We start from the raw sequence: 22725 nt of genomic DNA on the forward strand, positions 1-22725 counted from the left end.
TAAAAATACTCAACCAGTAGGAATAAAAGTGAACTTCATTAACATGACAAAGGGCTTTTATGAAAAAACCCATAGCTAACATCATATTCAATGGTGAAAGACTGAAAGTTTTTCCCCTAAGATCAGGAACAAGACAAGGATATATGCTTTCCCAGCTTCTACTGAATATTGTATCAGAAGTTCTATCCAGAGCGATTAGGCAATAAAAAGAATTAAAAAGCATCCAAATTCAAAAGGAAGAAGTAAAATTTCACTTTTTGCAGATGGCATGATCTTATATATGGAAAACTCTAATGAACCCACAAAAAAAAACTATTAGAGCTAATAAATTGAGTTGCAGGATACAAGATAAATATATAAAAATCAGTTGTATTTCTACACACTAGCAATGAACAATTCAAAAAGGAAATAAAGAAAACAAGTGCATTTACAGTAGCACCAAAAAGAGTAAAATACTTAGGAATACATTTAACCAAGAAAGTGAAAGACTTATACATGAAAAACAAAAAAACACTGCTGAAAGAAAGAATAAATGGAAGGACATCTCATGTTCACGGATAGAATGGCTTGAACTTGTTAAGATGGCAATACACCCAAAGCTATCTACAGATTCAATTCAATCCCCATCAAATCCCTATCAAAATCCCAATAACCTTTTTGGCAGAAATGGAAAAGCTGACCCTAAAATCACATGAAATTTAAGGAGCCCTGAACACCAAAAGCAATATTGAAAAGAAAAGCAAAGTTGGAGAATTCACATCCCAATTTCAAAACTTACTACAAAGCTATAGTAATCAAAGCAGTGTGGTAGCGGCATAACAGACCCATTCAACGGGGCAAAACTCACAGCCGAGGAAAAAACCCATACATCTGTGGCCAAATGATTTTTGACAAGGTTGTAAAGACCATTCAACGGAGAAAGAATGGTCTCTTCAACAAATGGTGCTGGGACGACCATATTTCACATGCAAAAGAATAAAGCTGGACCCTAACTCACAACATATACAAAAATTAACTTAAAATGCATCAGAGACCTAAATGTAATAGCTAAAACTCCACAACTCTTAGAAGGAAACAGGAGTAAATCTTCATAGCCTTGAGTTAGACAATGGTTTCATAAACATGACACAAGGGCCGGCCCCGTGGCTTGGCGGTTAAGTGCATGCGCTCCGCTGCTGGCGGCCTGGGTTCGGATCCCGGACGGGCACCAACGCACCGCTTCTCCGGCCATGCTGAGGTCGTGTCCCACGTACAGCAACTGGAAGGATGTGCAGGTATGATGTACAACTATCTACTGGGGCTTTGGGGAGAAAAATAAAATAAATAAAATCATAAAAAAACATGACACAAAAGGACAAGTGATGGGGCCGGCCTGGTGGCGTATCAGTTAAGTGCGTGCTTCCCTTCGGCACCCGACAGTTCGCAGGTTCGGATTCCTGGCGTGCACTGACGCACCATTTGTCAAGCCATGCTGTGGCAGCGTCCCATATAAAGTAGAGGGAGATGGGCACGGATGTTAACCCAAGGCCAACCTTCCTCAGCAAAAAAGAGGAAGATTAGCATCGGATGTTAGCTCAGGGCTGATCTTCCTGACAAAAAAAAAAAAAAAAAAAAGGACAAACGACAAAATAAAAAACAGATAAACATCAAAATTTAAAATTTATGAGTTTCAAAGGATACCATGAAGAAAGCACAAAGATAATCAAAATAATGGGAGAAAATATCTGTGAATCATATATCCAATCAGAGTCTAGTATACAGAATATATTAAGAATTCCTGAAACTCAACAACTCAAACTAAAAATGGGTAAAAAATTGGGGCCAGCCTGGTGGCACAGTGGTTAAGTTCGGTGCGCTCTGCCTCAGCCGCCCGGGTTCACAGGTCTGGATCCTGGGTGCAGACCTATAAAGATGGATTGGATCCCAGCTGGCAACAGATGTTAGCTCAGGGCCAATCTTCCTCACCAAAAAAAAAAAAGCGGGGGGGAGGGGGAGAGATTGATGGATATTTCTCCAAAGAAGGCATATAAATGACTAACAATCACATGAAAAGATGCTTAACATCATTAATCATTAGGGAAATACAAATTAAAACCACAATGGGAGATACCAACTCATACCCATTATGATGGCTACTATCAAAAAAAAACAAAAACAAAAACAAGTATTGGCAAGGATATGGAAACACTGGAACCCTTGTGCATTGCTGGTGGAAATGCAAAATAATGCAGTCACTGTGGAAAACAGTACGGTGTGTTTTCAAAAAATTAAACGTAGAATTACCATAGGATACAGCAATTCTATTTCTGAGCAATTCTACTTCTACCCAAGATAACAGGGACTCAGATAGATATTTGTATACCAATGTTCACAACAGCATTATTCACAATAACCAAAAGGTAGAAACAACCCAAATGTCCATTGATGGATGAATGGATAAACAAAATACTGCAGATACATATAACGGAATATTATTCAACCTTAAAATGGAATAATATCCTGACACAGTGTTGGTTCACAAACTCGGGAGTTCCCTAGGTGAAATCTGAAATTGGCCCTCATATACAGAGGGCAGGGAGAGACCATAAAAGAAGCAGACTGCTGCAGATTGGTAGGTGGCAGTTTTAATAAGAAACTTACTTGTCTTGGTCAGCTGCAAGATGAGAAGACCTCTGCATCCACCCACCAGAATCTTAAGAGTTCATATAGAGGACTTAATTAGGTTCAGTCACATATACAGTCCAGATGGTCTCAATAACACATTGCTCTCCCAAGGCTGTGTCCCTGAAGAGGTTCCCTCTATGAGAACAGTAGGTGGAATGTACATTCCAAGGGGAGGGGGTAAGAAGCTTCTGATTGCGTGGGTCCAGCTGGCAGGTCAGCCAGTGATCACATCCTCTCAATGACCTCCTCCAACATTCCACCCCTCATGAACAGCTCTTACAATCTTATATGTTCCACTTCTTTTGCAATGTGCCCTGAGTGGTCAGCAAGGGGTTTCACTAGCACAGAGGTGGATCATTTGGCAACTATCTGGCTGCACCGAGGCAGATACCACAACAAAAATATAGGCACATGCAAGACAAAACAGAGATTAAGATAATGATTCCCAAATTAACAATTTTTTCCATTAGAGCCCCATGATCTGAACCATTGATTTATTAAGTCCCCTAGACTGGGGATCAGATCATTCAGGGCATTTACTCGTGTCCTCATCTGCCTTAATAAAAATGATACATTAGCCGACACATCAAGTATGAACACACATCTACCTGCTGGGATAATGGTATAGGTGCCTCCTTGGAAGGCAGTAATAATGTCCAAGGCCATCCTATTTTGGAGGACAGTTTTTCTCATCAGAGACATTTTAGTGTTCAGTAAGGACGGGTTTTGTCAGCTATCATTTAAGGTTTGCTGGGTGAATCCTGTTGGCTCCTATGTGTGCTATAAGGTCCTCCAGGTCAATGGGGGGAACAAAGATGGCAGCCAAATGATCACACCAGTGGAAAACAGAATGTGCCCATCTGGCCTTGAGGAGAGGGTGGTTGGCAACTTTTGCTACTGTGGGGCAGATTCTGCCCCGTGCCCAAGGAAAACCCAGGGTACAGTGGCTCAACCACGCAGGTGGAAGCCACAGCCAAGGGTTTGTGCCACACCATGACTGGGTCCCATTTGGTGCTACCCAATAAATACCTGGGCAGCCTGATCAGTCAGTGCCAAACCAGTTGCAATCCTTTAATGTGACAGAATGTCTGCACAGTTCTGGTGATATCCATCTCATATCCCTGGTACAACTGGATTGGTTCTGTTTGGAATGGTTTTTCTGTTCCCAAAATAGGGATGCATGAGTATTCAAAGGTCCATAACCTAAGGTAAGCCATTTTTGTGTGTGTGTGTGTGGAAGATCAGCCCTGAGCTAACATCCGTGCCAATCCTCCTCTTTTTGCTGAGGAAGACCAGCCCTGAGCTAACATCTATTGCCAATCCTCCTCCTTTTTCTCCCCAAAGCCCCAGTAGATAGTTGTATGTCATAGTTGCACACCCTTCTAGTTGCTGTATGTGGGACGCGGCCTCAGCATGGCCGGACAAGCGGTGCATTGGCACGCGGCCAGGATCGGAACCCGAGCCACCAGTAGCGGGGTGCGCACACTTAACCGCTAAGCCACAGGGGCCGGCCACTAGGGTAAGCCATATTAACCCATCCCAAATCTGAGTATAGCCACCCATGGCTCTGACAGTGGTGTTTGTAGGACCCTTCCAGTCAGCAGTTTGAAGGGCTGCCTGTTTAGTCTGACTGACAAAAACCCATGCACACACAGTGTTATTGACAGTATGTGCCACAGGCCAGATTTTTGGATCAGTACTGGTAATATCAAATGAATTGAGTATGAGTCCTAACTTGTTCTTCCTTAAGGTATTGCTGTAGGGCCTTCCAATCCCCTCCCTGGAGTGGTGATACCCACCATGGCAATTCCAACAGACTAGAGAGGGGCAGCTGCCCACACACTCAAGAGCTGGACTGATTCCTTTGCTGGGCATATGTGCGGGCCCACTGTAGAAAGATTTACATGCCCATCCCATGACCAGAAACCCCAGGAGCAACAGAAATCTAAGGTTGAAAAGACAGATGTTTAGTAGGAACTTGTATGGGAAGGTCTTCCCCTCCTGTAAGAATTACACTTGTGGCTCGACCCTTACATGTTCATGTGCCTGCGGCTTTAGGAATTTGACCTGGTTGTGCACACCATACATGTTGGCCAGGGGAGGCAGCAATGCTGGGCATGAGCAGCTGGACTGGGGGCACGATATTCCAGCCCAGGACCCCCACCTTCTCCCCTTTCAGTGATGCATGTTTCATTCCATGTATAGTGTGTTTCAACAGGTTCCACTTGCAGCAGGACAACAGGATCCCCGTGGAGACTGAATAGTTCCTCTTCACCCAGGAGTACAAAGTTTAACTCACCCATCCCGGTAGGCGGTCCCATCGTAAATTCCCGTATATAACGCCTCACCCAGGCATGTTGTGGCTTGGTGTTCTCAGCAGCATACCACACGGATCCATGGTGAGAGTTGGAGCAATGGCTGTCTCCCACAACTTCCTACCTTCACAGTATTGCATGTCTCAGCAGGGGTCCCCAGTCTGGTATATGGAGCAACAGGCCCTATTCATTGATCATTCAATGTATTAAAGCCTGGGATAGTATTTTAGTCCACCTGGCCAAGATGGTTTTACCTGTTAGTAATTTAATCTGCAGCTTTAACATTCCATTCTTCCTTTCTACCAACCCTACTGCCTATGGGTTTTAGGGGAATGGAACTTCCATTCAATATTATCTTCCTTTGCCCAGTCTTGTACATCCTGACCCTTAAAACGTGACCCCCGATCACTGTCTATTTGACAAGGGTATCTGTACATGGTACTCAGTTTCTCTAAGGCTCTAATGGTGGTGGCCTGGTTTGTGTGGCAACAGGGGAAAGCCTGGGTTAGGCCAGACACAGTGTCTACACAAACCAAGTCATATTTACAACCTCACTCAGACGGAAGGGGCCAGTATAATCAATTTGCCAATCTCTCACCAGTTGGGAACTCCAGTGGATGGCCCCAGACTCCCTTGGCAGTTGCCTTGGGCATTGTTTAGAACACACAGGACATGCTGTTACCGCATTAACCAAGTCACTCTATCTCAAGGGCAATCCAGCATCCTTGGCAATATGCCACCCCATCTGGGTGCTACAGTGGTTGCTCTTTCTATGCATCCAACCTGCTGTATCTATTGAAGAGCCAGTTGCTAGGGCTCATACCCCTGCTGGGGCATCAATTTCCTGATTCCCAGAAGGTGTTAGCATCTTAGGAGCTGGGAATTAGAAAATAGTGAGGACTGCCCACAGGCTCTTGCAGGTGAGCCCAAATGTCTTTCCACATATCCTGACCTACAAGGGCTTATTCATAATCATCCACCCATTGTCCAAGCCATAGGGTTAATCCCTTTAAAACAGCCCAACTATCAGTGCAAAGGGTTAATGGCCAGGCTCATGAGCGATCACCAGCCCAACTGCTCTGAGCTCAGCCCACTGGCTGCTGCAGTTCATTCCTGTTTCTATCTAGATGGTGTCAGTGTTGGGCTGAATAGCAACTCCACTCCATGTGGATGGACTGCCCTGACTAGATCAATTCATATATGAGGCATCAGTAATTTCTCCCATTCCCTCTCTACAAACTGTAGGGGCCCCACAGGAATAGAGGTGGGGGCATTTGGAGGATTTACATACTCTATAGGGCCTAGCAACATCTGCATTTCTAGAGACAGTGGGTTAGTAGACAGAGTACTCCTCTGCTGCAAATAGGCATTTCATTTAGTCAAAGTGGGAGTTTGAGCCATGGCAGTGGTGGGTCTATAGAATATATTTTCAATCTACCCTTTGATAGGAAGGCAAGTTCTTACCACAAGATGTTATTCCTTTATGAGAGGCTCTACCTGGAGGAGCACTGAGTACACTGCCGGGAGCTCTTGCTCTATGGGGGTATTGATCAGGTTTCTGCCATCTTCCAAAACTGGGACCAAAATCCTAGGGATACCCGCTCCTTCTGTTGTCTCTGCCACAGTGCCCAACCCATACCTTCCAGAGTCACAGAGATATTTAACTAAAATGGTAGCCCTGCTTGGGAGATGTCCAGAGCTTTAATCTGCTTCACCAGTATTTTTGCCTTTTCAAAGGTGGCTTGTTGCTCTGATCCCCAATCCCTCACATGTCCTTTCTTTACCAGGTGGTATAGGGGACAGAGGCACTGAGTCAAGTGAGGAACAAAAGTCCTCTAAAACCCAAAATCCCTACAAAAGTTTGCACCACTTTCACGTTCTTTGGGGTGAGATAGGCCTGCACCTAGTCGATGACAACTTCTGGGAAAACACACATCTTACCTGACCATACAACTCCCAGAAACTTTATGGCAGTGCCTGGGCCTTGAGTTTTCTGTGGGTTCACTGCCTATCCTCTCCCTTGCAGACGTTCCGGGAAAGTCTGCAAAGTGTCCTGAAGCAGAGGCAAGTCTTCACATGTTAACATTATATCATCAACGTAACAGGCCCATTTTACTGAAGTCAGGAAGGAGAACAGGGACAGATCTCCGGCTTCCATTCCATGACCTTTGGAGGGGTTGTGCAGGTAGCCTTGGGGAAGCACTTCAAAGGTCCATTGTTGCCCCCACCATGCAGAGGCAAATTGATTCTGTGACTCAGCAGCCAGAGGTATGCCGAAAAACACATTTGCTAAGTCCAGTACAGGATGGTACACTCCTAGGATTGTGGCCAAGGTATCTAAGATGGTGCCAATGTTGGGCACAGCCACATGAATAGGACACACTGCCTTGTTCTATTCTTGGTAGTCCATGGTCATCCACCATGAGCCATCTGGCTTTTTTACCAGCTATACAGGGCTGTTGAAAGCCCTATGGGCAGGGTGTACAATACTCACTCAGTGCAATACTAGGACAGTTTCTTCTATTTCCTTATGCACCATCCCTAGAAATTTATATTGCTGACAGTTATCACTCTTTACAGGGGTGTTAGAATTACTGGTTCCTGATCAGCATTTCCCCTCAGCACTGGTTTGATTACTCTAACATGGAGGCAGAATTCAGTGACAGAAGTTTGCAGTTTGACTTTGTAAAATGTCAACACCCAAAAAGTTCTCTAGTATTGGAGAGACAAAAACCTCATATTCTCAGAGAGTGACATCAGTGACATGGTGGAGTGAGCTCTCCACTTAGACTCTCTCCCCTAAGATACAACAAAGAGGACATTCATACAACACAAAAGATGTCTGAGAGACCCACGTAGCCATACCTCTGAAGGTGGACGTGCTGGACCCCCTGGAGGAAGTGGAAGGAGGTAAGAAGAGCTCTTCTCCCTCCTGAATGGCAGCGATCCAGGGACCGCATGGCTGTCAGAGAGAGGGCGGAGGGGCAGACCTCCACGGGAAAATCGTCGCTCTCCAAGTTCTCTCAGCCCGTGGGAAACCCCCACACTGAACTGTTGCTGAGGTGTGTTCATCAACCTAGCACCCCAGGAGAGTAGACAGTGAGGAAAGAGTGAGAAGTCCCTAGGATCAGGCAGGTGAAAGTAAGTGCCCCTCCCCTGACCTGGCACTCCAACACAGCCAGTCAGCCAGAGTGCCCGCAGATCGTGGTGTACTCAGAATACACAGCTCTTGACCCTCACCCACTGGCGGCAGTTGGAAGCTGCAACCAGGTACTATCACTATGTGGAGACACAAAACCATGCCATCAAACAGTAGTAAAAAATATACTAAATCTCTAGACGAAAAGGAAAATGAAAAGCACCCAGAAATCAATCCTGAAGGCAGAGAAATTTATAATCTAAACGACAGAGAATTCAAAATAGCTATCATACCAAAGTTCAATGAGTTACAAGAAAATACAGATAGTTCAATGAAATCAGGAACTTCTTCACAAAAGAGACTGAAACTATAAAGAAAAACCAAGCAGAAATGCTGGAGATGAAAAACATGATGGAGGAGATAAAGAAAAATCTCGAGTCTTTAAATAACAGAGTTGACAATATGGAGGACAGAATTAGCAATCTAGAGGATATGAATGCAGAAATGCAACAGATGGAGTAGGAAAGATAAGTATGATTAAAAATGAATGAATAAATTCTCCAAGAAATATCTGACTCAATTAGGAAAAGCAACATAAGGATTACGGATATTCCAGATGGAGAAGTGAGGGAAAAAGGAGCAGAGAGCTTGTTCAAAGAAATAATAGCTGAGAACTTCCCAAACTCAGGGAAGGAGTTGGAAATACAAGTGAATGAAGCCAATAGATCTCCTAACTATATCAACATAAAAAGACCCTCTACAAGGCATATAGTAGTAAAGATGGCAAAAGTCAATGACAAAGAAAAAATATTAAGGGCAGCAAGGTAGAAGAAAATAACGTACAAACTCCTATCAGGCTTTCAGTGGATTTCTCAGCAGAAACCTTACAAGCTAGGAGAGAGTGGAATGATATATTCAAAATTCTGAAAGACAAAAACTTTCAGCCAAGAATATTCTATCCAATGAACATATCCTTCAGATATGATGGAGAAATAAAAACTTTCCCAGATAAACAAAAGCTAAGGGAGTTCGTTGCCACAAGACCTCCACTACAAGAAATGGTCAAGAAGGCCCTCATACCTGAAAAAAAAAAAAGGAGAAAGGGGATACAAAGCCTTGAGCAAGGAGAAAAATATGTAGACAAAATCAGAAAAATTGCAGCTCTCTATCAGAACAGGTTAGCAAACACTTAATTATAACATCAAAGACACAGGGAAGGAAAACACCAAAAATAAATATAATCTCGTCATTTTAAGCACAAACTCACAACACAAGATGGAATAAGCTGTGACAGTAATAACTTAGAAGAGGAAGAGGAAAGGGATGGAATCGACTTAGTCTAAGGAAACAGGCTATCAGAAAACAGACTATCTCATCTACAAGATTTTTTATACAAACCTCATGGTAACCACTAAACAAATAATCAGAACAGAGACACATATGATAAAAATAGAGAAAACTAAGAAAATCATCAGAGAGAGCTACCAAACTGAATTGGTAGTCTGAAACACACAGGACGAGAAACAAAGAAAATGCAGAAGAACTAGAAAATGAGCGATAAAATAAGAGCATTAAGCCCTCATATATCAAGAATCACTCTAAATGTATATTAATTTAATTCTCCAATCAAAAGACACAGAGAGGCGAGATGGATTAGAAAACAAGATCCAACAATATGCTGCCTCCAGGAAATACATCTCAGCTCTAAAGACAAGCACAGGCTCAGAGTGAAGGAACGGAAGATGATATTCCAAGCTAATGGCAAACAAACGAAAGCAGGTGTGGCCAAACTTATATGAGACAAAATAGACTTCAAGATAAAACAGGTAATGAGAGACAAAGAGGGGCAATATATAAGTATAAAAGGGACACTCCACCAAGAAGACATATCATTTATGAAGATATGTGCACCCAACACAGGAGCACCAAAGTACATAAAGCAACTATTAACAAACGTAAAAGGAGATATTAACAACAACACAATAGTAGTAGGGGACCTTAACACCCCACTTACATCAGTGGATAGATCATCTATACAGAAAGTCAATAAGGAAATAGTGGACTTTAACAAAAAACAAGACCAGATGGACTTAACAGATATAGAGAGAGAGCACTGTATCCAAACACAGCAGAATACACATTCTTCTCAAGCACACATGGAACATTCTCAAGCATAGACCACATGTTGGGAAACAAGGAAAGCCTCTATAAATTTAAGAAGATTGAAATCATAGCAAGCATCTTTTCCCACCATAATGCTATGAAACTAGAACTCAACTACAAGAAAAAAACTGGGCAAGTGACAAAGATGTGGAGACTAAACAACATGCTACTGAACAACCAATGGATCACTGATGAAATTAAAGGAGAAATAAAAAAATATCTGGAGACAAATAAACATGAAAATACACCATACCAACTCATATGGGATGCAGCAAAAGCGGTCCTGAGAGGGAAATTCACAGCAATACAGACACACCTAAAAAAACAAGAAAAATCTCAAATAACCCATCTTAAACTACACCTAACAGAATTAGAAAAAGAACAAAGACGAAAGTCAGCAGAAGGAGGGAAATAATAAAAATTAGAGCATAAATGAATGAAATTGAAACCAAAAAAAAAAACAGTAGAAAGGATCAATGAAACTAAGAGCTGGTTCTTTGAGAAGATAAAAACAATTGACAAACCCTTAGCCAGACTCACTAAGAAAAAAAAGAGAGAAGGCTCAAATCAATAAAATTAGAAATGAAAGAGGAGAAATTAAAATGGATATCACAGAAATACAAAGGATTATAAGAGAATACTATGAAAAACTATATGGCAACAAATAAGACAATCTAGAAGAAATGGATAAATTCTTAGACTCATACAACCTCCCAGAACTGAACCAAGAAGAAATAGAGAACCTGAATAGACCAATCACAAGTAAAGAGATTGAAATAGTAATCAAAAACCTCCCAAAAAATAAAAGTCCAGGACCAGATGGCTTCTCTGGAGAATTTTACCAAACATTCAAAGAAGATTCAATACCCATCCTTCTCAAACTATTTCAAAAACTAGAGGAAGATGGAACACTTCATAACACATTCTACAAGGCCAACTTCACCCTGATACCAAAGCCAAAGGACAATAGAAAGAAGGAAAACTACAGACCAATATCCCTGACGAAAATAGATGTAAAAATCCTCAACAAAATATTGGCAAACCGAATACAGCAATACATTAAAAAGATCATACACCATGATCGAGTGGGATTTATACCACAGACACAGGGATGGTTCAATATCCACAAATTAAGCAATGTGATACACCACACTAACAAAATGAGGAATAAAAACCATATGATCATCTCAATAGATGCAGAGAAAGCATTTGACAAGATCTAACATCCATTTATGATAAAAACTCAATAAAGTGAGTAGAGTACGAAAAACCTCAACATAATAAAGGCCATATATGACAAACCCACAGCCAACATCACACTCAATGGGGAAAAACCGAAAGCCATCCCTCTGAGAACAAGAACAAGACACGAGTGCCCACTCTCCCCACTCTTATTCAACATGGCAGGACCATCTGGGTGTGCATTCAGAGTGGGAATAGTTGTAGAACTTTTTTTTTTTTTGCTATGGCAGATTCACCCTGAGCTAACATCCATTGCCAATCCTCCTCTTTTTTTGCTTAAGGAAGATTAGCCCTGAGCTAACATCTGTGCCAATCTTCCTGTTTTGTATGTGGGACACTGCCACAGCATGGCTGACGAGTAGTGCAGGTCTAAACCTGCGAACCCAGGCCGCTGAAGCAGAGCACAGTGAACTTAACCACTACACCACGGGGCTGACCCCAGTTGTAGGACTTTTTACTCAAAATCTGGGAACCAGTTTACCTGTGTGTCTGATTTATCTGGTGTTTATTTGTTTCCCTATGTCTGTGTGTATGCATGTGGGACATATCCGATTTTGTGTGACAATAATGGGAAGTTCACCATCAGTTCCCTGGAAAAAGCTCATTGGGGTGCATTTTAAACAAATGGTCTGATTTCAGCTATGAGCCAACGACTCAGAAAAAGATGATTTTTTTTATTGCAATATTGCCTGGACGCAATATTCCCTGGGGTCAGGCAAAAGCAGGCCGATCAATGGCTTGGTGAATTGTTACACTATCTCACAGTTAGAATTGTTCCGTAAGCGAGCCGATAAAGATGACTAGATCCCACAGGTACAGGCCTTCATGCTGCTATATCAAGATGAAAAAAGGGAAGGAAAAGATTTCCTTGTGGTACAGAGAGTAAAAAGGGAAAAGGGACCAATTTTGCAGGAAACTAGGGAGGATGATGAAGATATAACAGTTATTCAAACCCGAACCCTCTCCTGGCAGCACAGGTGCCAGCCCCTGCAGCTGTCCCTCCAGCACCTCAGGCCCCCATGGCACCTTTGGGAATGGGAGCTGAGGCCCCACCATCTCATGAGGGAAATATTGGAAAGGACACGGGATCAGCTGGCTGGGTTTCATCCTACAGGACTAGACAGGGAACACAATTTGGGCAGGGGGCCACCCCCAGAGCTGGGTTAATGCTGAAGGACAACCCACTGGTTTCAGATGGATGCATAACCCGTTTTCCAGCTCTGATCTATTTAATTGGAGAAATAACAATCCACTCTACTGGGAGGACCCCCAGCAAATGACTGACTTGTTCTCTTCCATTTTCGCCAACCATCATGGGCAGACATTCATATTCTAATAAGCATGCTGTTAACTGCAGATGAAAAAAGACTGGTAATAGATAAGGCTAGAGAAGAAGCCACCAGATTCCATGTGGAGGACCCCAATACACTTTTGAATCTAACATAGCTGTCTCGTTAGTAGAGCTGGATTGGAACTCCAAGGAGGCTGGGGGATGAGCCAGATTAGAACATTATAAATGGTGTATTCTGGTGTGCCTCAAAAACGGAGTTCCCAAACAGAAGAGCCTAAATAAAATCCAAGGACTCCAACAGAAACCTGATGAAGATTCCTCCGAATTTTTGGAAAGGGTTTATCAGGCCTACGAACATTACACTGATGCTGATTCTGAGGCTCCTGAAAACCTCAGGATGGTTAATACGACCTTCATACGAGAAAGTGCCCTGGACATTAAAAGAAAACTACAGAAATTAGATGGGGCCTTAGGAACGAATCCTTCTCAGCTTGTAAATATTGCTTTCAAGGTTTACAATAGCCAGGAACGCCGGACTAAACAAGAAGATGCCAAACAAAATGCTGCCTTCCTGGCTGCTGCCTTAAGTGGTAAGAGTTCAGACTACAGAAAGAAGAATCCTGGATGACAGGAAGATGGTTAAGCACCCCCTTTGGAAAAACCAAGGTGCCTACGGTAAGGAGGAAGGACACTGGAAAAGAGAATGTCCTGAGAGAAACAAAAACCTCCTGGATGGGGAAACCAAGAAAAAAGCCTCCCAACCAGTAGAAAGAGACAACTGTTCTGACAAAAATTGAAGGGGTCCTGGGGCTCCTATAGACTTAACCTATTCAAATTTCCCCACGGGAGTCTGGACGCAACTGACAGTAGGAAACAAAGTGACTGACTTTTAGTAGACAATGGTGCCACCTATTGTGTCTTGAATACAAAACCGACCAAAAAAAAACGACCAGGTCAACTCCAGTAACCGGTCTCTGGCGAAGTTCAAGACTGATCGTTTTTATAGCCTTTAGAATGCCAAGTGGGATACCGGACTCTGAAACATAGTTTTCTGTATACACCAGAATGCCCTATCCCACTTTGGGGTTGAGACCTTCTTTGCAACTAAATGCACAAGTGACTTTTGCTCTGGGTCAGCTGAACACACAAGTTCCTCCAGAGCAGTCCTTAAGATTACAGATGGTCTTGCTGGGTGTCTCAGAATCGCAACCGGAGCTGCTACCGCCTGAAATCTACAAGAAGGCAAGGCCCAATGTATAGGCAAGCGGGACCCCAGGTTAAGGCAAATAATGCCCAGCCAATACAAATACCATTAAAGGAAAAAACAATCAAGCCTAATTTGAAACAGTATCTGCTAAAGCAGGAAGCCGAAAGAGGCATATAACCCATTTTTTAAAATTCTTGGAGGCAGGACTAATCAGGCCCTGTCAGTCTCCCTACAATACTCCTATTCTCCCAGTGAAGAAACCTAATACCAACAAATACCATTTCATTCAGGACCTACATGCCATAAACAAGGTGGTTCAGGACTTATACCCCATAGTGTCCAGCCCCTATACCATACTGACAAATATACTGGGAGAATATGGTTGGTTTTCAGTCTTGGACTTAAAGGATGTATTCTTCTGTATACCATTGGCTAAGGAACGCCAACAGCTGTTTGCTTTTGAATAGCGTGATCCAGACACTCAGATAACACAGCAGTATCGTTGGACTGTCCTCCCCCGGGGTTTCTGGGAATGGCTGGCTTCTGCTGGATATGGATCCCTAATTATGGACTTACAGTAAAACCTCTATGTGAGGCCCTGAAAGGCTTAGACTCAGAACCTCTGGACTGGACCAAGGAATGTCAAGTGGCATCTGACACCATCAAGACCAAACTGGTTATGGCCCCGGCTTGAGACTGCCAAACCTGGAAAAATCTTTTAATCTTTATGTACATGAGAGACTAGGTGTAAGTCTAGGAGTATTAACACAACAGCTGGGAACTCTGCCGAGACCTGTGGCCTATTTCTCTAAACAACTGGATCAAACAGTGAAGAGCTGGCCTCCCTCCCTCAGGGCAGTAACAGCTATCTGTGACATCTGACGATAGGCTGAAAAATTTATCCTAGGCCAACCCACTACTGTCTATGTGCCCCACCAAGTCCTCACCTTGTTAGAACAAAAGGGAGGATACTGGTCACCTCAGGAAGGATGGGCAAATACCAGGCCATCCAGTAAGACAACTCAAATATTAGATTAAAGGTTTACTCGACTCTGAATCCAGCCACTTTGCTTCCTAACGAAACTTCACAAGTGGCAGACCACGACTGCTTGCAGATTATAGAAACGGTTTATTCCAGCCAGCCAGACCTAAAGGATCAACCACTGGAAAATCCTGAACTGGAACTGTGCATGAGCAGCTTCACAGACCAAGGTAAGAGACACGCCGGGTATGCAGTTGTGACCTTGCAAGAAATCTTACCCCGGGGTACTTCAGCTCAAAAGGCAGAAATTATAGCCTTTACCAAGGCCTTACACTTATCCCAGGGAAAAAGAGTGAATATCTATACAGATTCCCAGCATGCATTTCCAGTGGTTCATGCCCATGGGGCAATATGGAAAGAAAGAGGGCTCCTAGCCACTGATAAAAAGGAAATTAAACATGCTATAAAAACATTACAGTTTATTGGAGACAATTAATGAGCCTTCACGAGTAGCCATAATACACTGCCCTGGCCACCAGAAGGGCAAAGCCCCTATCACCAAAGGAAACTGGCTAGCTAATCAAGCAGCCAAGACAGAAAGCTCAGTCATAATTGGCTCTTTGCTTCCCCAAGTGGACTTAGCTGAGTACCAGACAACTTACTCAGAAAAGGAAATAGGCTCCTTAAGTGCAAAGGAATGGGGTTTTACCTCAGACCAACAGATGGGCTGGAAGATTAATGACGGAGGAATAATTCTTGTGCCTGAGGCTCTCCTATACCCACTCTTACAACAAATGCATGAGAGCACCCATTATGGGAGAGATATTACCCTACACTGGGTCCAGAAACATATCATGGGACCCAATTTAAAAAAGACTATATAAAAAGTAACTAAAAATTGCATGGTTTGTGCAAAGAATAATCCCAAAACTGCTCTGGGGCCTCCTCAACTGGGAATCCAACACAAAGGGGAATGTCCCATGGAAGACTGGCAAATTGACATTACCTAAATGCCCTGTGCTACTGGAAATTATCGATATTTACTGGTATTTGTGGATACTTTTTCCAGGTGGGTAGAAGCCTTCTACCCAGAAGCTGAGAAAGCCACTGAAGTTGCCAGGATTCTATTAAAAGAAATCATTCCCAGATTTAGCTTGCCTAATACTCTACAGAGTGACAACGGACCTGACCTGTTTTTGTTTCTCAAGTCACTCAGCAGGTTTCCAAGGCACTAAATATTAAATGGACACTGCACTCAGCTTGGAGGCCTCAATCCACAGGAAAAAATGGAAAAAATATAAATCATACTGTAAAGAAAAACACTGCTAAAATCTGTCAAGAAACTCACCTCACCTGGGACACAGCATTGCCCACTGTACCGCCTCAGATTAGGGTGGCTCCCTGAAGCAGGCTCAACTTGAACCCTTTTGAAATTTTATATGGCCGTCCTTTTCAGGTTTCTTCTTTTTCAGGCGAGTCACTTCAGGCCCTAAAGGATGTCACGCTTGCGGCTTATGTTAAATCTTTAAGTGCCACACTAACTTCTAGTCACAAATTTGCTTCTAACAGGTCAGCTTACCCTCTGATGTGCCCTTACATCTTTTCTTTCCTGGTGACCAAGTGTTACTGAAGACCTAGAGGGAACAAAGACCTAAGAACCAACTGGCAGATAGATGGACAGGCCCTTTTGACATACTACTAACCACACACTCATCTATCAAGCTCACCAGAGTAAAACCGTGTATGCATCACTCTCGAATAAAAGTGGCTCCAATCTCACAGGAAAGTATACCTCTTGACAAAAAGGACAACTGGCAAATCGAACCCCTTGAAGAGTTAAAATATGTATTCAGGAAAAAACCTTAGCCTTTTATGCTCACTGTCCTTCCTTGTTATCGCCTTAGCCTGGAAAGACAATGCTTTGGTCCGCATCACTCAGGCTATTGCAACCTCTCCTAATGTCATAGACTGCTGGGTCTGCCATCCCAAGTCCTCTTCCATTCTTTTTTTTTTTTTTTATAATTTTATTTATTTATTTTTTCCCCCAAAGCCCCCGTAGATAGTTGTATGCCATAGCTGCACATCCTTCCAGTTGCTGTATGTGGGACGCAGCCTCAGCATGGCCGGAGAAGCGGTGCCTCGGTGCACGCCCGGGATCCAAACCCGGGCCACCAGCAGCGGAGCGCACACTTCTCCCAGCTTCCTCCAGGCTGGACCAAAAGACCAGTACCCAAGAGAGTTATATACCAGGTCAGAATAGCTCAGTCTTCCACTGAGAAGCAGGGAACCCTTCCCTGCCTCATCATACCCTTAAAAAGGGGACAACATAGGTATTTTATGTCCCCTCTGGCAACTAATATACTGCCCATATGTGTAACCAACCCAAGTGAAATTCCTACATATGGGCTTGCTCATCAAGAATTAAAAGACTCCTTGCTGCCCTTTTCAAATAAAAGCTCTCACCCATGGACCCTAACATCGGGCACTAAGGCACCCCAGAAAATTCAACAAAAAAAGGTACTCAATGTTATGCACAGTGACACTGTCACCTTATATTGCATCTTAACTTCTTCAACTCCAGTGGGTCCCATTACGTGGTTCAAGGAAACCGAAATCAGTCAAGAATTCCCCTTGAATGGACACCATTTCCCTTGGGTCACAAGTGTTACCGACACCACTAAGAGAGAGAATTTGGACTTTTCAATCCACCTCAACAACGGTACCTCCTTGGATGCTGGATTTTATTTCTGCACAAAGTTTCAAAAGGGACCCCTCATATCATGATTAAGCCTGGCACAGGTACCTAGCTCATTATAAGCACCAGATCATCCCCCTCTGTAATAGAGGTCACCCCCAGAGAGCCCACAGACTCAATTTTCTGGGTCACAATTGGGTGGAAAAGGCCGCACTGGCTATCAATGTGGACAACGACCACATGTACTGTCCCTCTGAAGGGTATATATTTGTATGTAACCATAACGGAATACCCTGGGCATACAACTGCCTATGGAGCCCAGCAGATTCAGGACAATGTCTACTGGGTACTTTAATAATACCTTTTAACTTATAGTCTAATGAAAAAATCAGACATTGGACAAGTTCCCTGAAATTGTTCACCAGAGTCAGCCGAGACTTGCCCAGTGGGATCCCTGATGGTGATGCTTATTTCTTTGGATATAGTCTTTTACTCTGGTGGGGAGTAGCAACCCACGAACATGTTCTCCGAAATTTATCTCATACTCTTGAAATTATAGCTAATGAAACTGCCAACTCTCTTGCTAATTTACAAACTTCTCTTGACTCTTGAGCTGAAGTGGTTTTAGATAACAGAATAGCTCTGGATTACATCCTCGCTGAAGAAGGCAGGGTATGCATGGTGGCTAACACCACCTGCTACACCTATATCAACAGTTCTTCTCAAGTAGAAACCAGCATTAGTAAAATAAGGGAACAAGCCACCTGGATACAAACAACTATAAACCATCAAACCCCTTTCTTATCAGATTTAGGTGACTGGTTTACTAACCTTTTCTGTTGGATACCAGCTAGGATCCCATCCATCCTTGTGGGTATAATAAAGGGAGCTTCACCTTATTATTAATAGGCCCACTGATATACTTAGTCATTAAATTGGGTATGAACCCAATTTAACCTTAACCACCAAGGCTTCCAGGTCGAAAGCAGGACAACTCCCCCTTAGGAACCCCCCGGCTCATTTTAAGAAGAGAATAACTCTCTACCATGCCATGGTCCCCTCACGTTGCCCTGATTCAGCAGGAAGTAGCCAGATCGAACATGACAGCCCTATTCCCTACACCAGCATATGATTATGCCAGGGGTATAACTGACAGAGGGAAATTGTTAGTGCCACTGAGTTAACTGATAATGGCACAATCAAAAGTTGGCATAAGGGGGGCCGGCCTGGTGGCGCAAGCGGTTAAGTGCGCGCGCTCCGCTGCGGCGGCCCGGGGTTCGCTGGTTCGGATCCCGGGCGCGCACCGACGCACTGCTTGGTAAGCCATGCTGTGGCGGCGTCCCATATAAAGTGGAGGAAGATAGGCACAGATGTTAGCCCAGGGCCGTCTTCCTCAGCAAAAAAAGAGGAGGATTGGCGGATGTTAGCTCAGGGCTGATCTCCTCACAAAAAAAAAAAAAAAAAAAAAAAAAAAAAAAAAAAAAAAAAAAAAAGTTGGCATAAGGGAGGCCATCTTCACAGAAGCAAGCCACATTAGAACTATGTATGACCCTGACTCACCAGCCCCATTGGAGAAATGCTTTAGTTTGCACATAGCCTAGATAATTAAACACCTGTCTCTGGGGGATATGCATGCTCTCTTAGTTTTATGGCCCTAGCTTACACATAAACCTCCCAGTTGTGATAAGGCAATAACTTTGTTCTTCAAGTCTTCTCAGGAATGTAATAACCCCTGGGAAGAAAGCCCTATGCTGGTATCCATCACAGGTGACAGAAGAAAAAAATGATATGGCATCTCAAGGTCTGCTACACCAGATGGTGAACATTCCAAGACCCAACCCCCCTTTTCAACCCATATGACCTACATAACTGCCTTGAAACGGGCAAACAGTTAGCCATTGATGATTAAGTAGCTAGGAACTAAAGTTTTTTTTCCTTTTTGCAATTACTGATTGTAGCTTTTAGTTGTTCCCCTGCCCATTGGTAACTGGGCTCTTTAGGCAATATGCTATCTGACTCCCACTAGATAACATCTCCTTGAAGCCTGGGTCACCATGGTAATGGATGTTTGAGCTATTTTTCAGGAATTAGAGCCCCTTGTCCACTTCAGGCCGGTTGAGACCACCAACTCATCAACTGGGCCCACACAGATGTCCAATAAGCGAACTTTTGACGTCAAGAGGCTAAAAACTCCACCCTCGGGTCACGCCAACATGGCCACTTTGTGAGCATGTGTCCTATGACTAAGCTTGCGCAGATCATCAATTACCCTATCTCTCCTCACCTCCAATCATCTATCTCCACACTTCAGAAGACCTTGGCCCTACCCCATAAATATCCCTGAGTCCCTATTTTCGGGGAGGCAGATTTGAGACTTGTTCTCCCATTCTCCTCGCTTGGCTGCCTTGTGATTAAACCCTCTCTCTCTGCTGCAATCTCGTCGTCTCGGTGTTTGGCTTTCTGGGCAGCAGGCAAAAACAAACCTGGTTCAGTAACAGCCTCAAGATTGTGTAGTTTTAAGATGGTTCTTTTGAACATTAGTCCCCCACCTTCCACTTTGCTAGCAAGCTGTAATAAAACCCTTTCTCTCCTACCACCTTGCCTCTCAACTGTTGGCTTGTCAGTAGAAGACCCCGTTTTGGCAGTAACAATAAGCCAGACACAAAATGTCAAATACTATATGATTCCACTTACATGAGGTACACAGAATAGGCAAATTCATTGAGACAGAAAGTAGAATAGAGGTTACCAGGGGCTAATTGGAGGGGGGAAAGGAGGAATTATTGTTTAATGGGTAGAGAGTTTTTGTTTGGGGTGATGAAAAAGTGTTGGAAATGGATAGTAGTGATGTTGCAAAACACTGTGAATTTACTTAACGGCACTGAACTATACACTTAGAAATAGTTAAAATGACTAACTTGTAAATTATGTATGTTTGACCACAATTTAAAAAAAAAAACAGAAAATAACAATTGTGTGTGAGCATGTGGTAAAATCAGAACCCTGAATAAAGCCTCCATAAAAACCCCAAAGGAGGGTATTCAGAGAGCTGTCAAGTAGGTGAACCAGAACACTTCCACGTGCTATCGTGCAGAGCCCCAAACTCCATGGAGAGAGAAGCTCCTTTGTTCAGTTTCTCACCCTATGTCTCTCTTCATCTGGCTATTAATTCATATCCTTTAATACCCTTTGTAATAAATCAGTAATCTAGAGAGTAAAGAATTTCCTGAGTTCTCTGAGCTGCTCTAGCAAATTAATCAAACCCATGGAGGGGGTCATGGGTACCTCTGCTTTACAGTCAGCCAGTCAGAAGCACAGGTAAGAGCCTGGGTTTGCAATAGGCATCTGAAGTGGAGGGCAGTCTTGTGGGACTGAACCCTTAACCTGTGGAATCTGATCCTATCTCTAGGTAGACAGTGTCAGAATTGAGTTGAATTATAGGACAGCCAGCTGATGTCAAAGAATTGCTTATTGGTGTGGGGAAACCCCCTACCCCACACACTGGAATTGGGTATGAGAACCTTTTAGGTATACACAAACAATGGATGAATGAAGTACTGATACATGCTATAACATAAGTGAACATGAATGTACCTTGAAAACATCATGTTAAGTGAAAGAAGCCAGACAAAAAAGGCCACATATTGTATGATTCCATTTACATGAAACATTCAGAACAGGTAAATATAGAGAGACAGAAAGCTGATTAGTGGTTGCCAGTGATTGGGATTGAGGAGGGACAGCAAGTGTCTACTTAATTGAGTTTTTGGGGATTTTTGGTTTTTGTTCTGTGAGGAAGATTAGCCCTGAGCTAACATCCAATGCCAATTCTCCTCTTTTTTGCTGAGGAAGATTGGCCCTGGGCTAACACCCATGTCTATCTTCCTCTACTTTATACGGGACGCAGCCAGAGCATGGGTTGACAAGAGGTGCATTGGTCCGTGCCCCGGATCTGAACCTGTGAACCCCAGGCCACTGAAAACAGAGCGTGCAAACTTAAGTGCTACACCACCGGGCCGTCCCTAATTGAGTTTGTTTTTGAGGTGATGAAAACGTTTCAGAACTAAGATAGAGGTGATGGTCACACAAGGCATAAATGTAATAAATGCCACTGAATTGTACACTTTAAAATGGTTTCATTTTATGTTGGTGATTTTCACCTCCATTTGAAAAAAGAATGAGATTTGATATTAATTGAAGAAATCTAAAAATTGGAAGAATGTAATAACCATTTGAATGAGAAAACTGGCTAATGAATTTTATGGCATATGCTTCCATTCAGGAACCAATATCTAATTTCTGTCTCACTGAAATTCAGAGATAATGGTTTTAGACAACTATTGTCCCAAAACATTATGCTCAGTTACTGAATCAGATGATTTGTAATCACCAGAACTCAAGCGAAGCCTTAATATTCCATCTCTTATCCATCCTAACCATTGTTAAACTACCGATTCATAAACTATCTCTATTCCTTTCAACCAGCCTGTCCTGTTTGGCTTACATGATCTCAAAGTTTCAGTCATCTCTTTGCTAGCTCCAACTCTTTATTCCTGCCCTTTTACTTGATCCTGCTGCTCATGTCTCTCCCTTGACATGGCTTCCCAGTAAACTCACCTAAATTTTTTATTGCTTACAGGACTTTCCAGGTAGTTATAGAAACATTACCTAAAAGTAAAGAATAAAAGCTACAGTATTTTTCCAGTACTCTACCAACTAGAAAGTAGTCCCACTACAACAATTTCCAATGTCTATTCTTCCCCTTTCTATATGCTCAAAGCTAAATGGAAAAGAATATAAACAGCCCTGCAAGAAGAAGCACTGTCTGTGGACATCTGAATATGCTATTGCAAAATCCTGGGGCATTTTCCTCTCTTCTTCTACAGATTACTTCTTTCTCATCCTTCAGTTCTCCAGAAAGCATTTCCTGACCCCTGAGACTACCTCTGCCATGTGCTTCCCCCTAAAGGACACATAATCCACTGGATTGCGATTACTTACTAAACTGTCTGTCTTCTTTAAGCAGT

The 22725-nt window shown here is 43.0% G+C and overlaps 1 protein-coding gene across 3 annotated transcripts in view; it reads right to left on the bottom strand.

The window, feature by feature from the left end:
* SPIDR (scaffold protein involved in DNA repair) overlaps window positions 1-22725 on the bottom strand; it is a 472343-nt gene that overhangs the window by 429053 nt on the left and 20565 nt on the right. For all 3 annotated transcript variants that reach the window (XM_058564544.1, XM_058564547.1, XM_058564546.1), the window contains exon 2: window positions 10535-10597. In XM_058564544.1, the coding sequence (XP_058420527.1) occupies window positions 10535-10597 (63 nt within the window). The remainder of the gene's footprint in view (window positions 1-10534; window positions 10598-22725) is intronic.

The sequence above is a fragment of the Diceros bicornis genome, chromosome 21, assembly GCF_020826845.1.
Source record: "Diceros bicornis minor isolate mBicDic1 chromosome 21, mDicBic1.mat.cur, whole genome shotgun sequence".
In the NCBI taxonomy this organism is placed as follows: domain Eukaryota; kingdom Metazoa; phylum Chordata; class Mammalia; order Perissodactyla; family Rhinocerotidae; genus Diceros; species Diceros bicornis.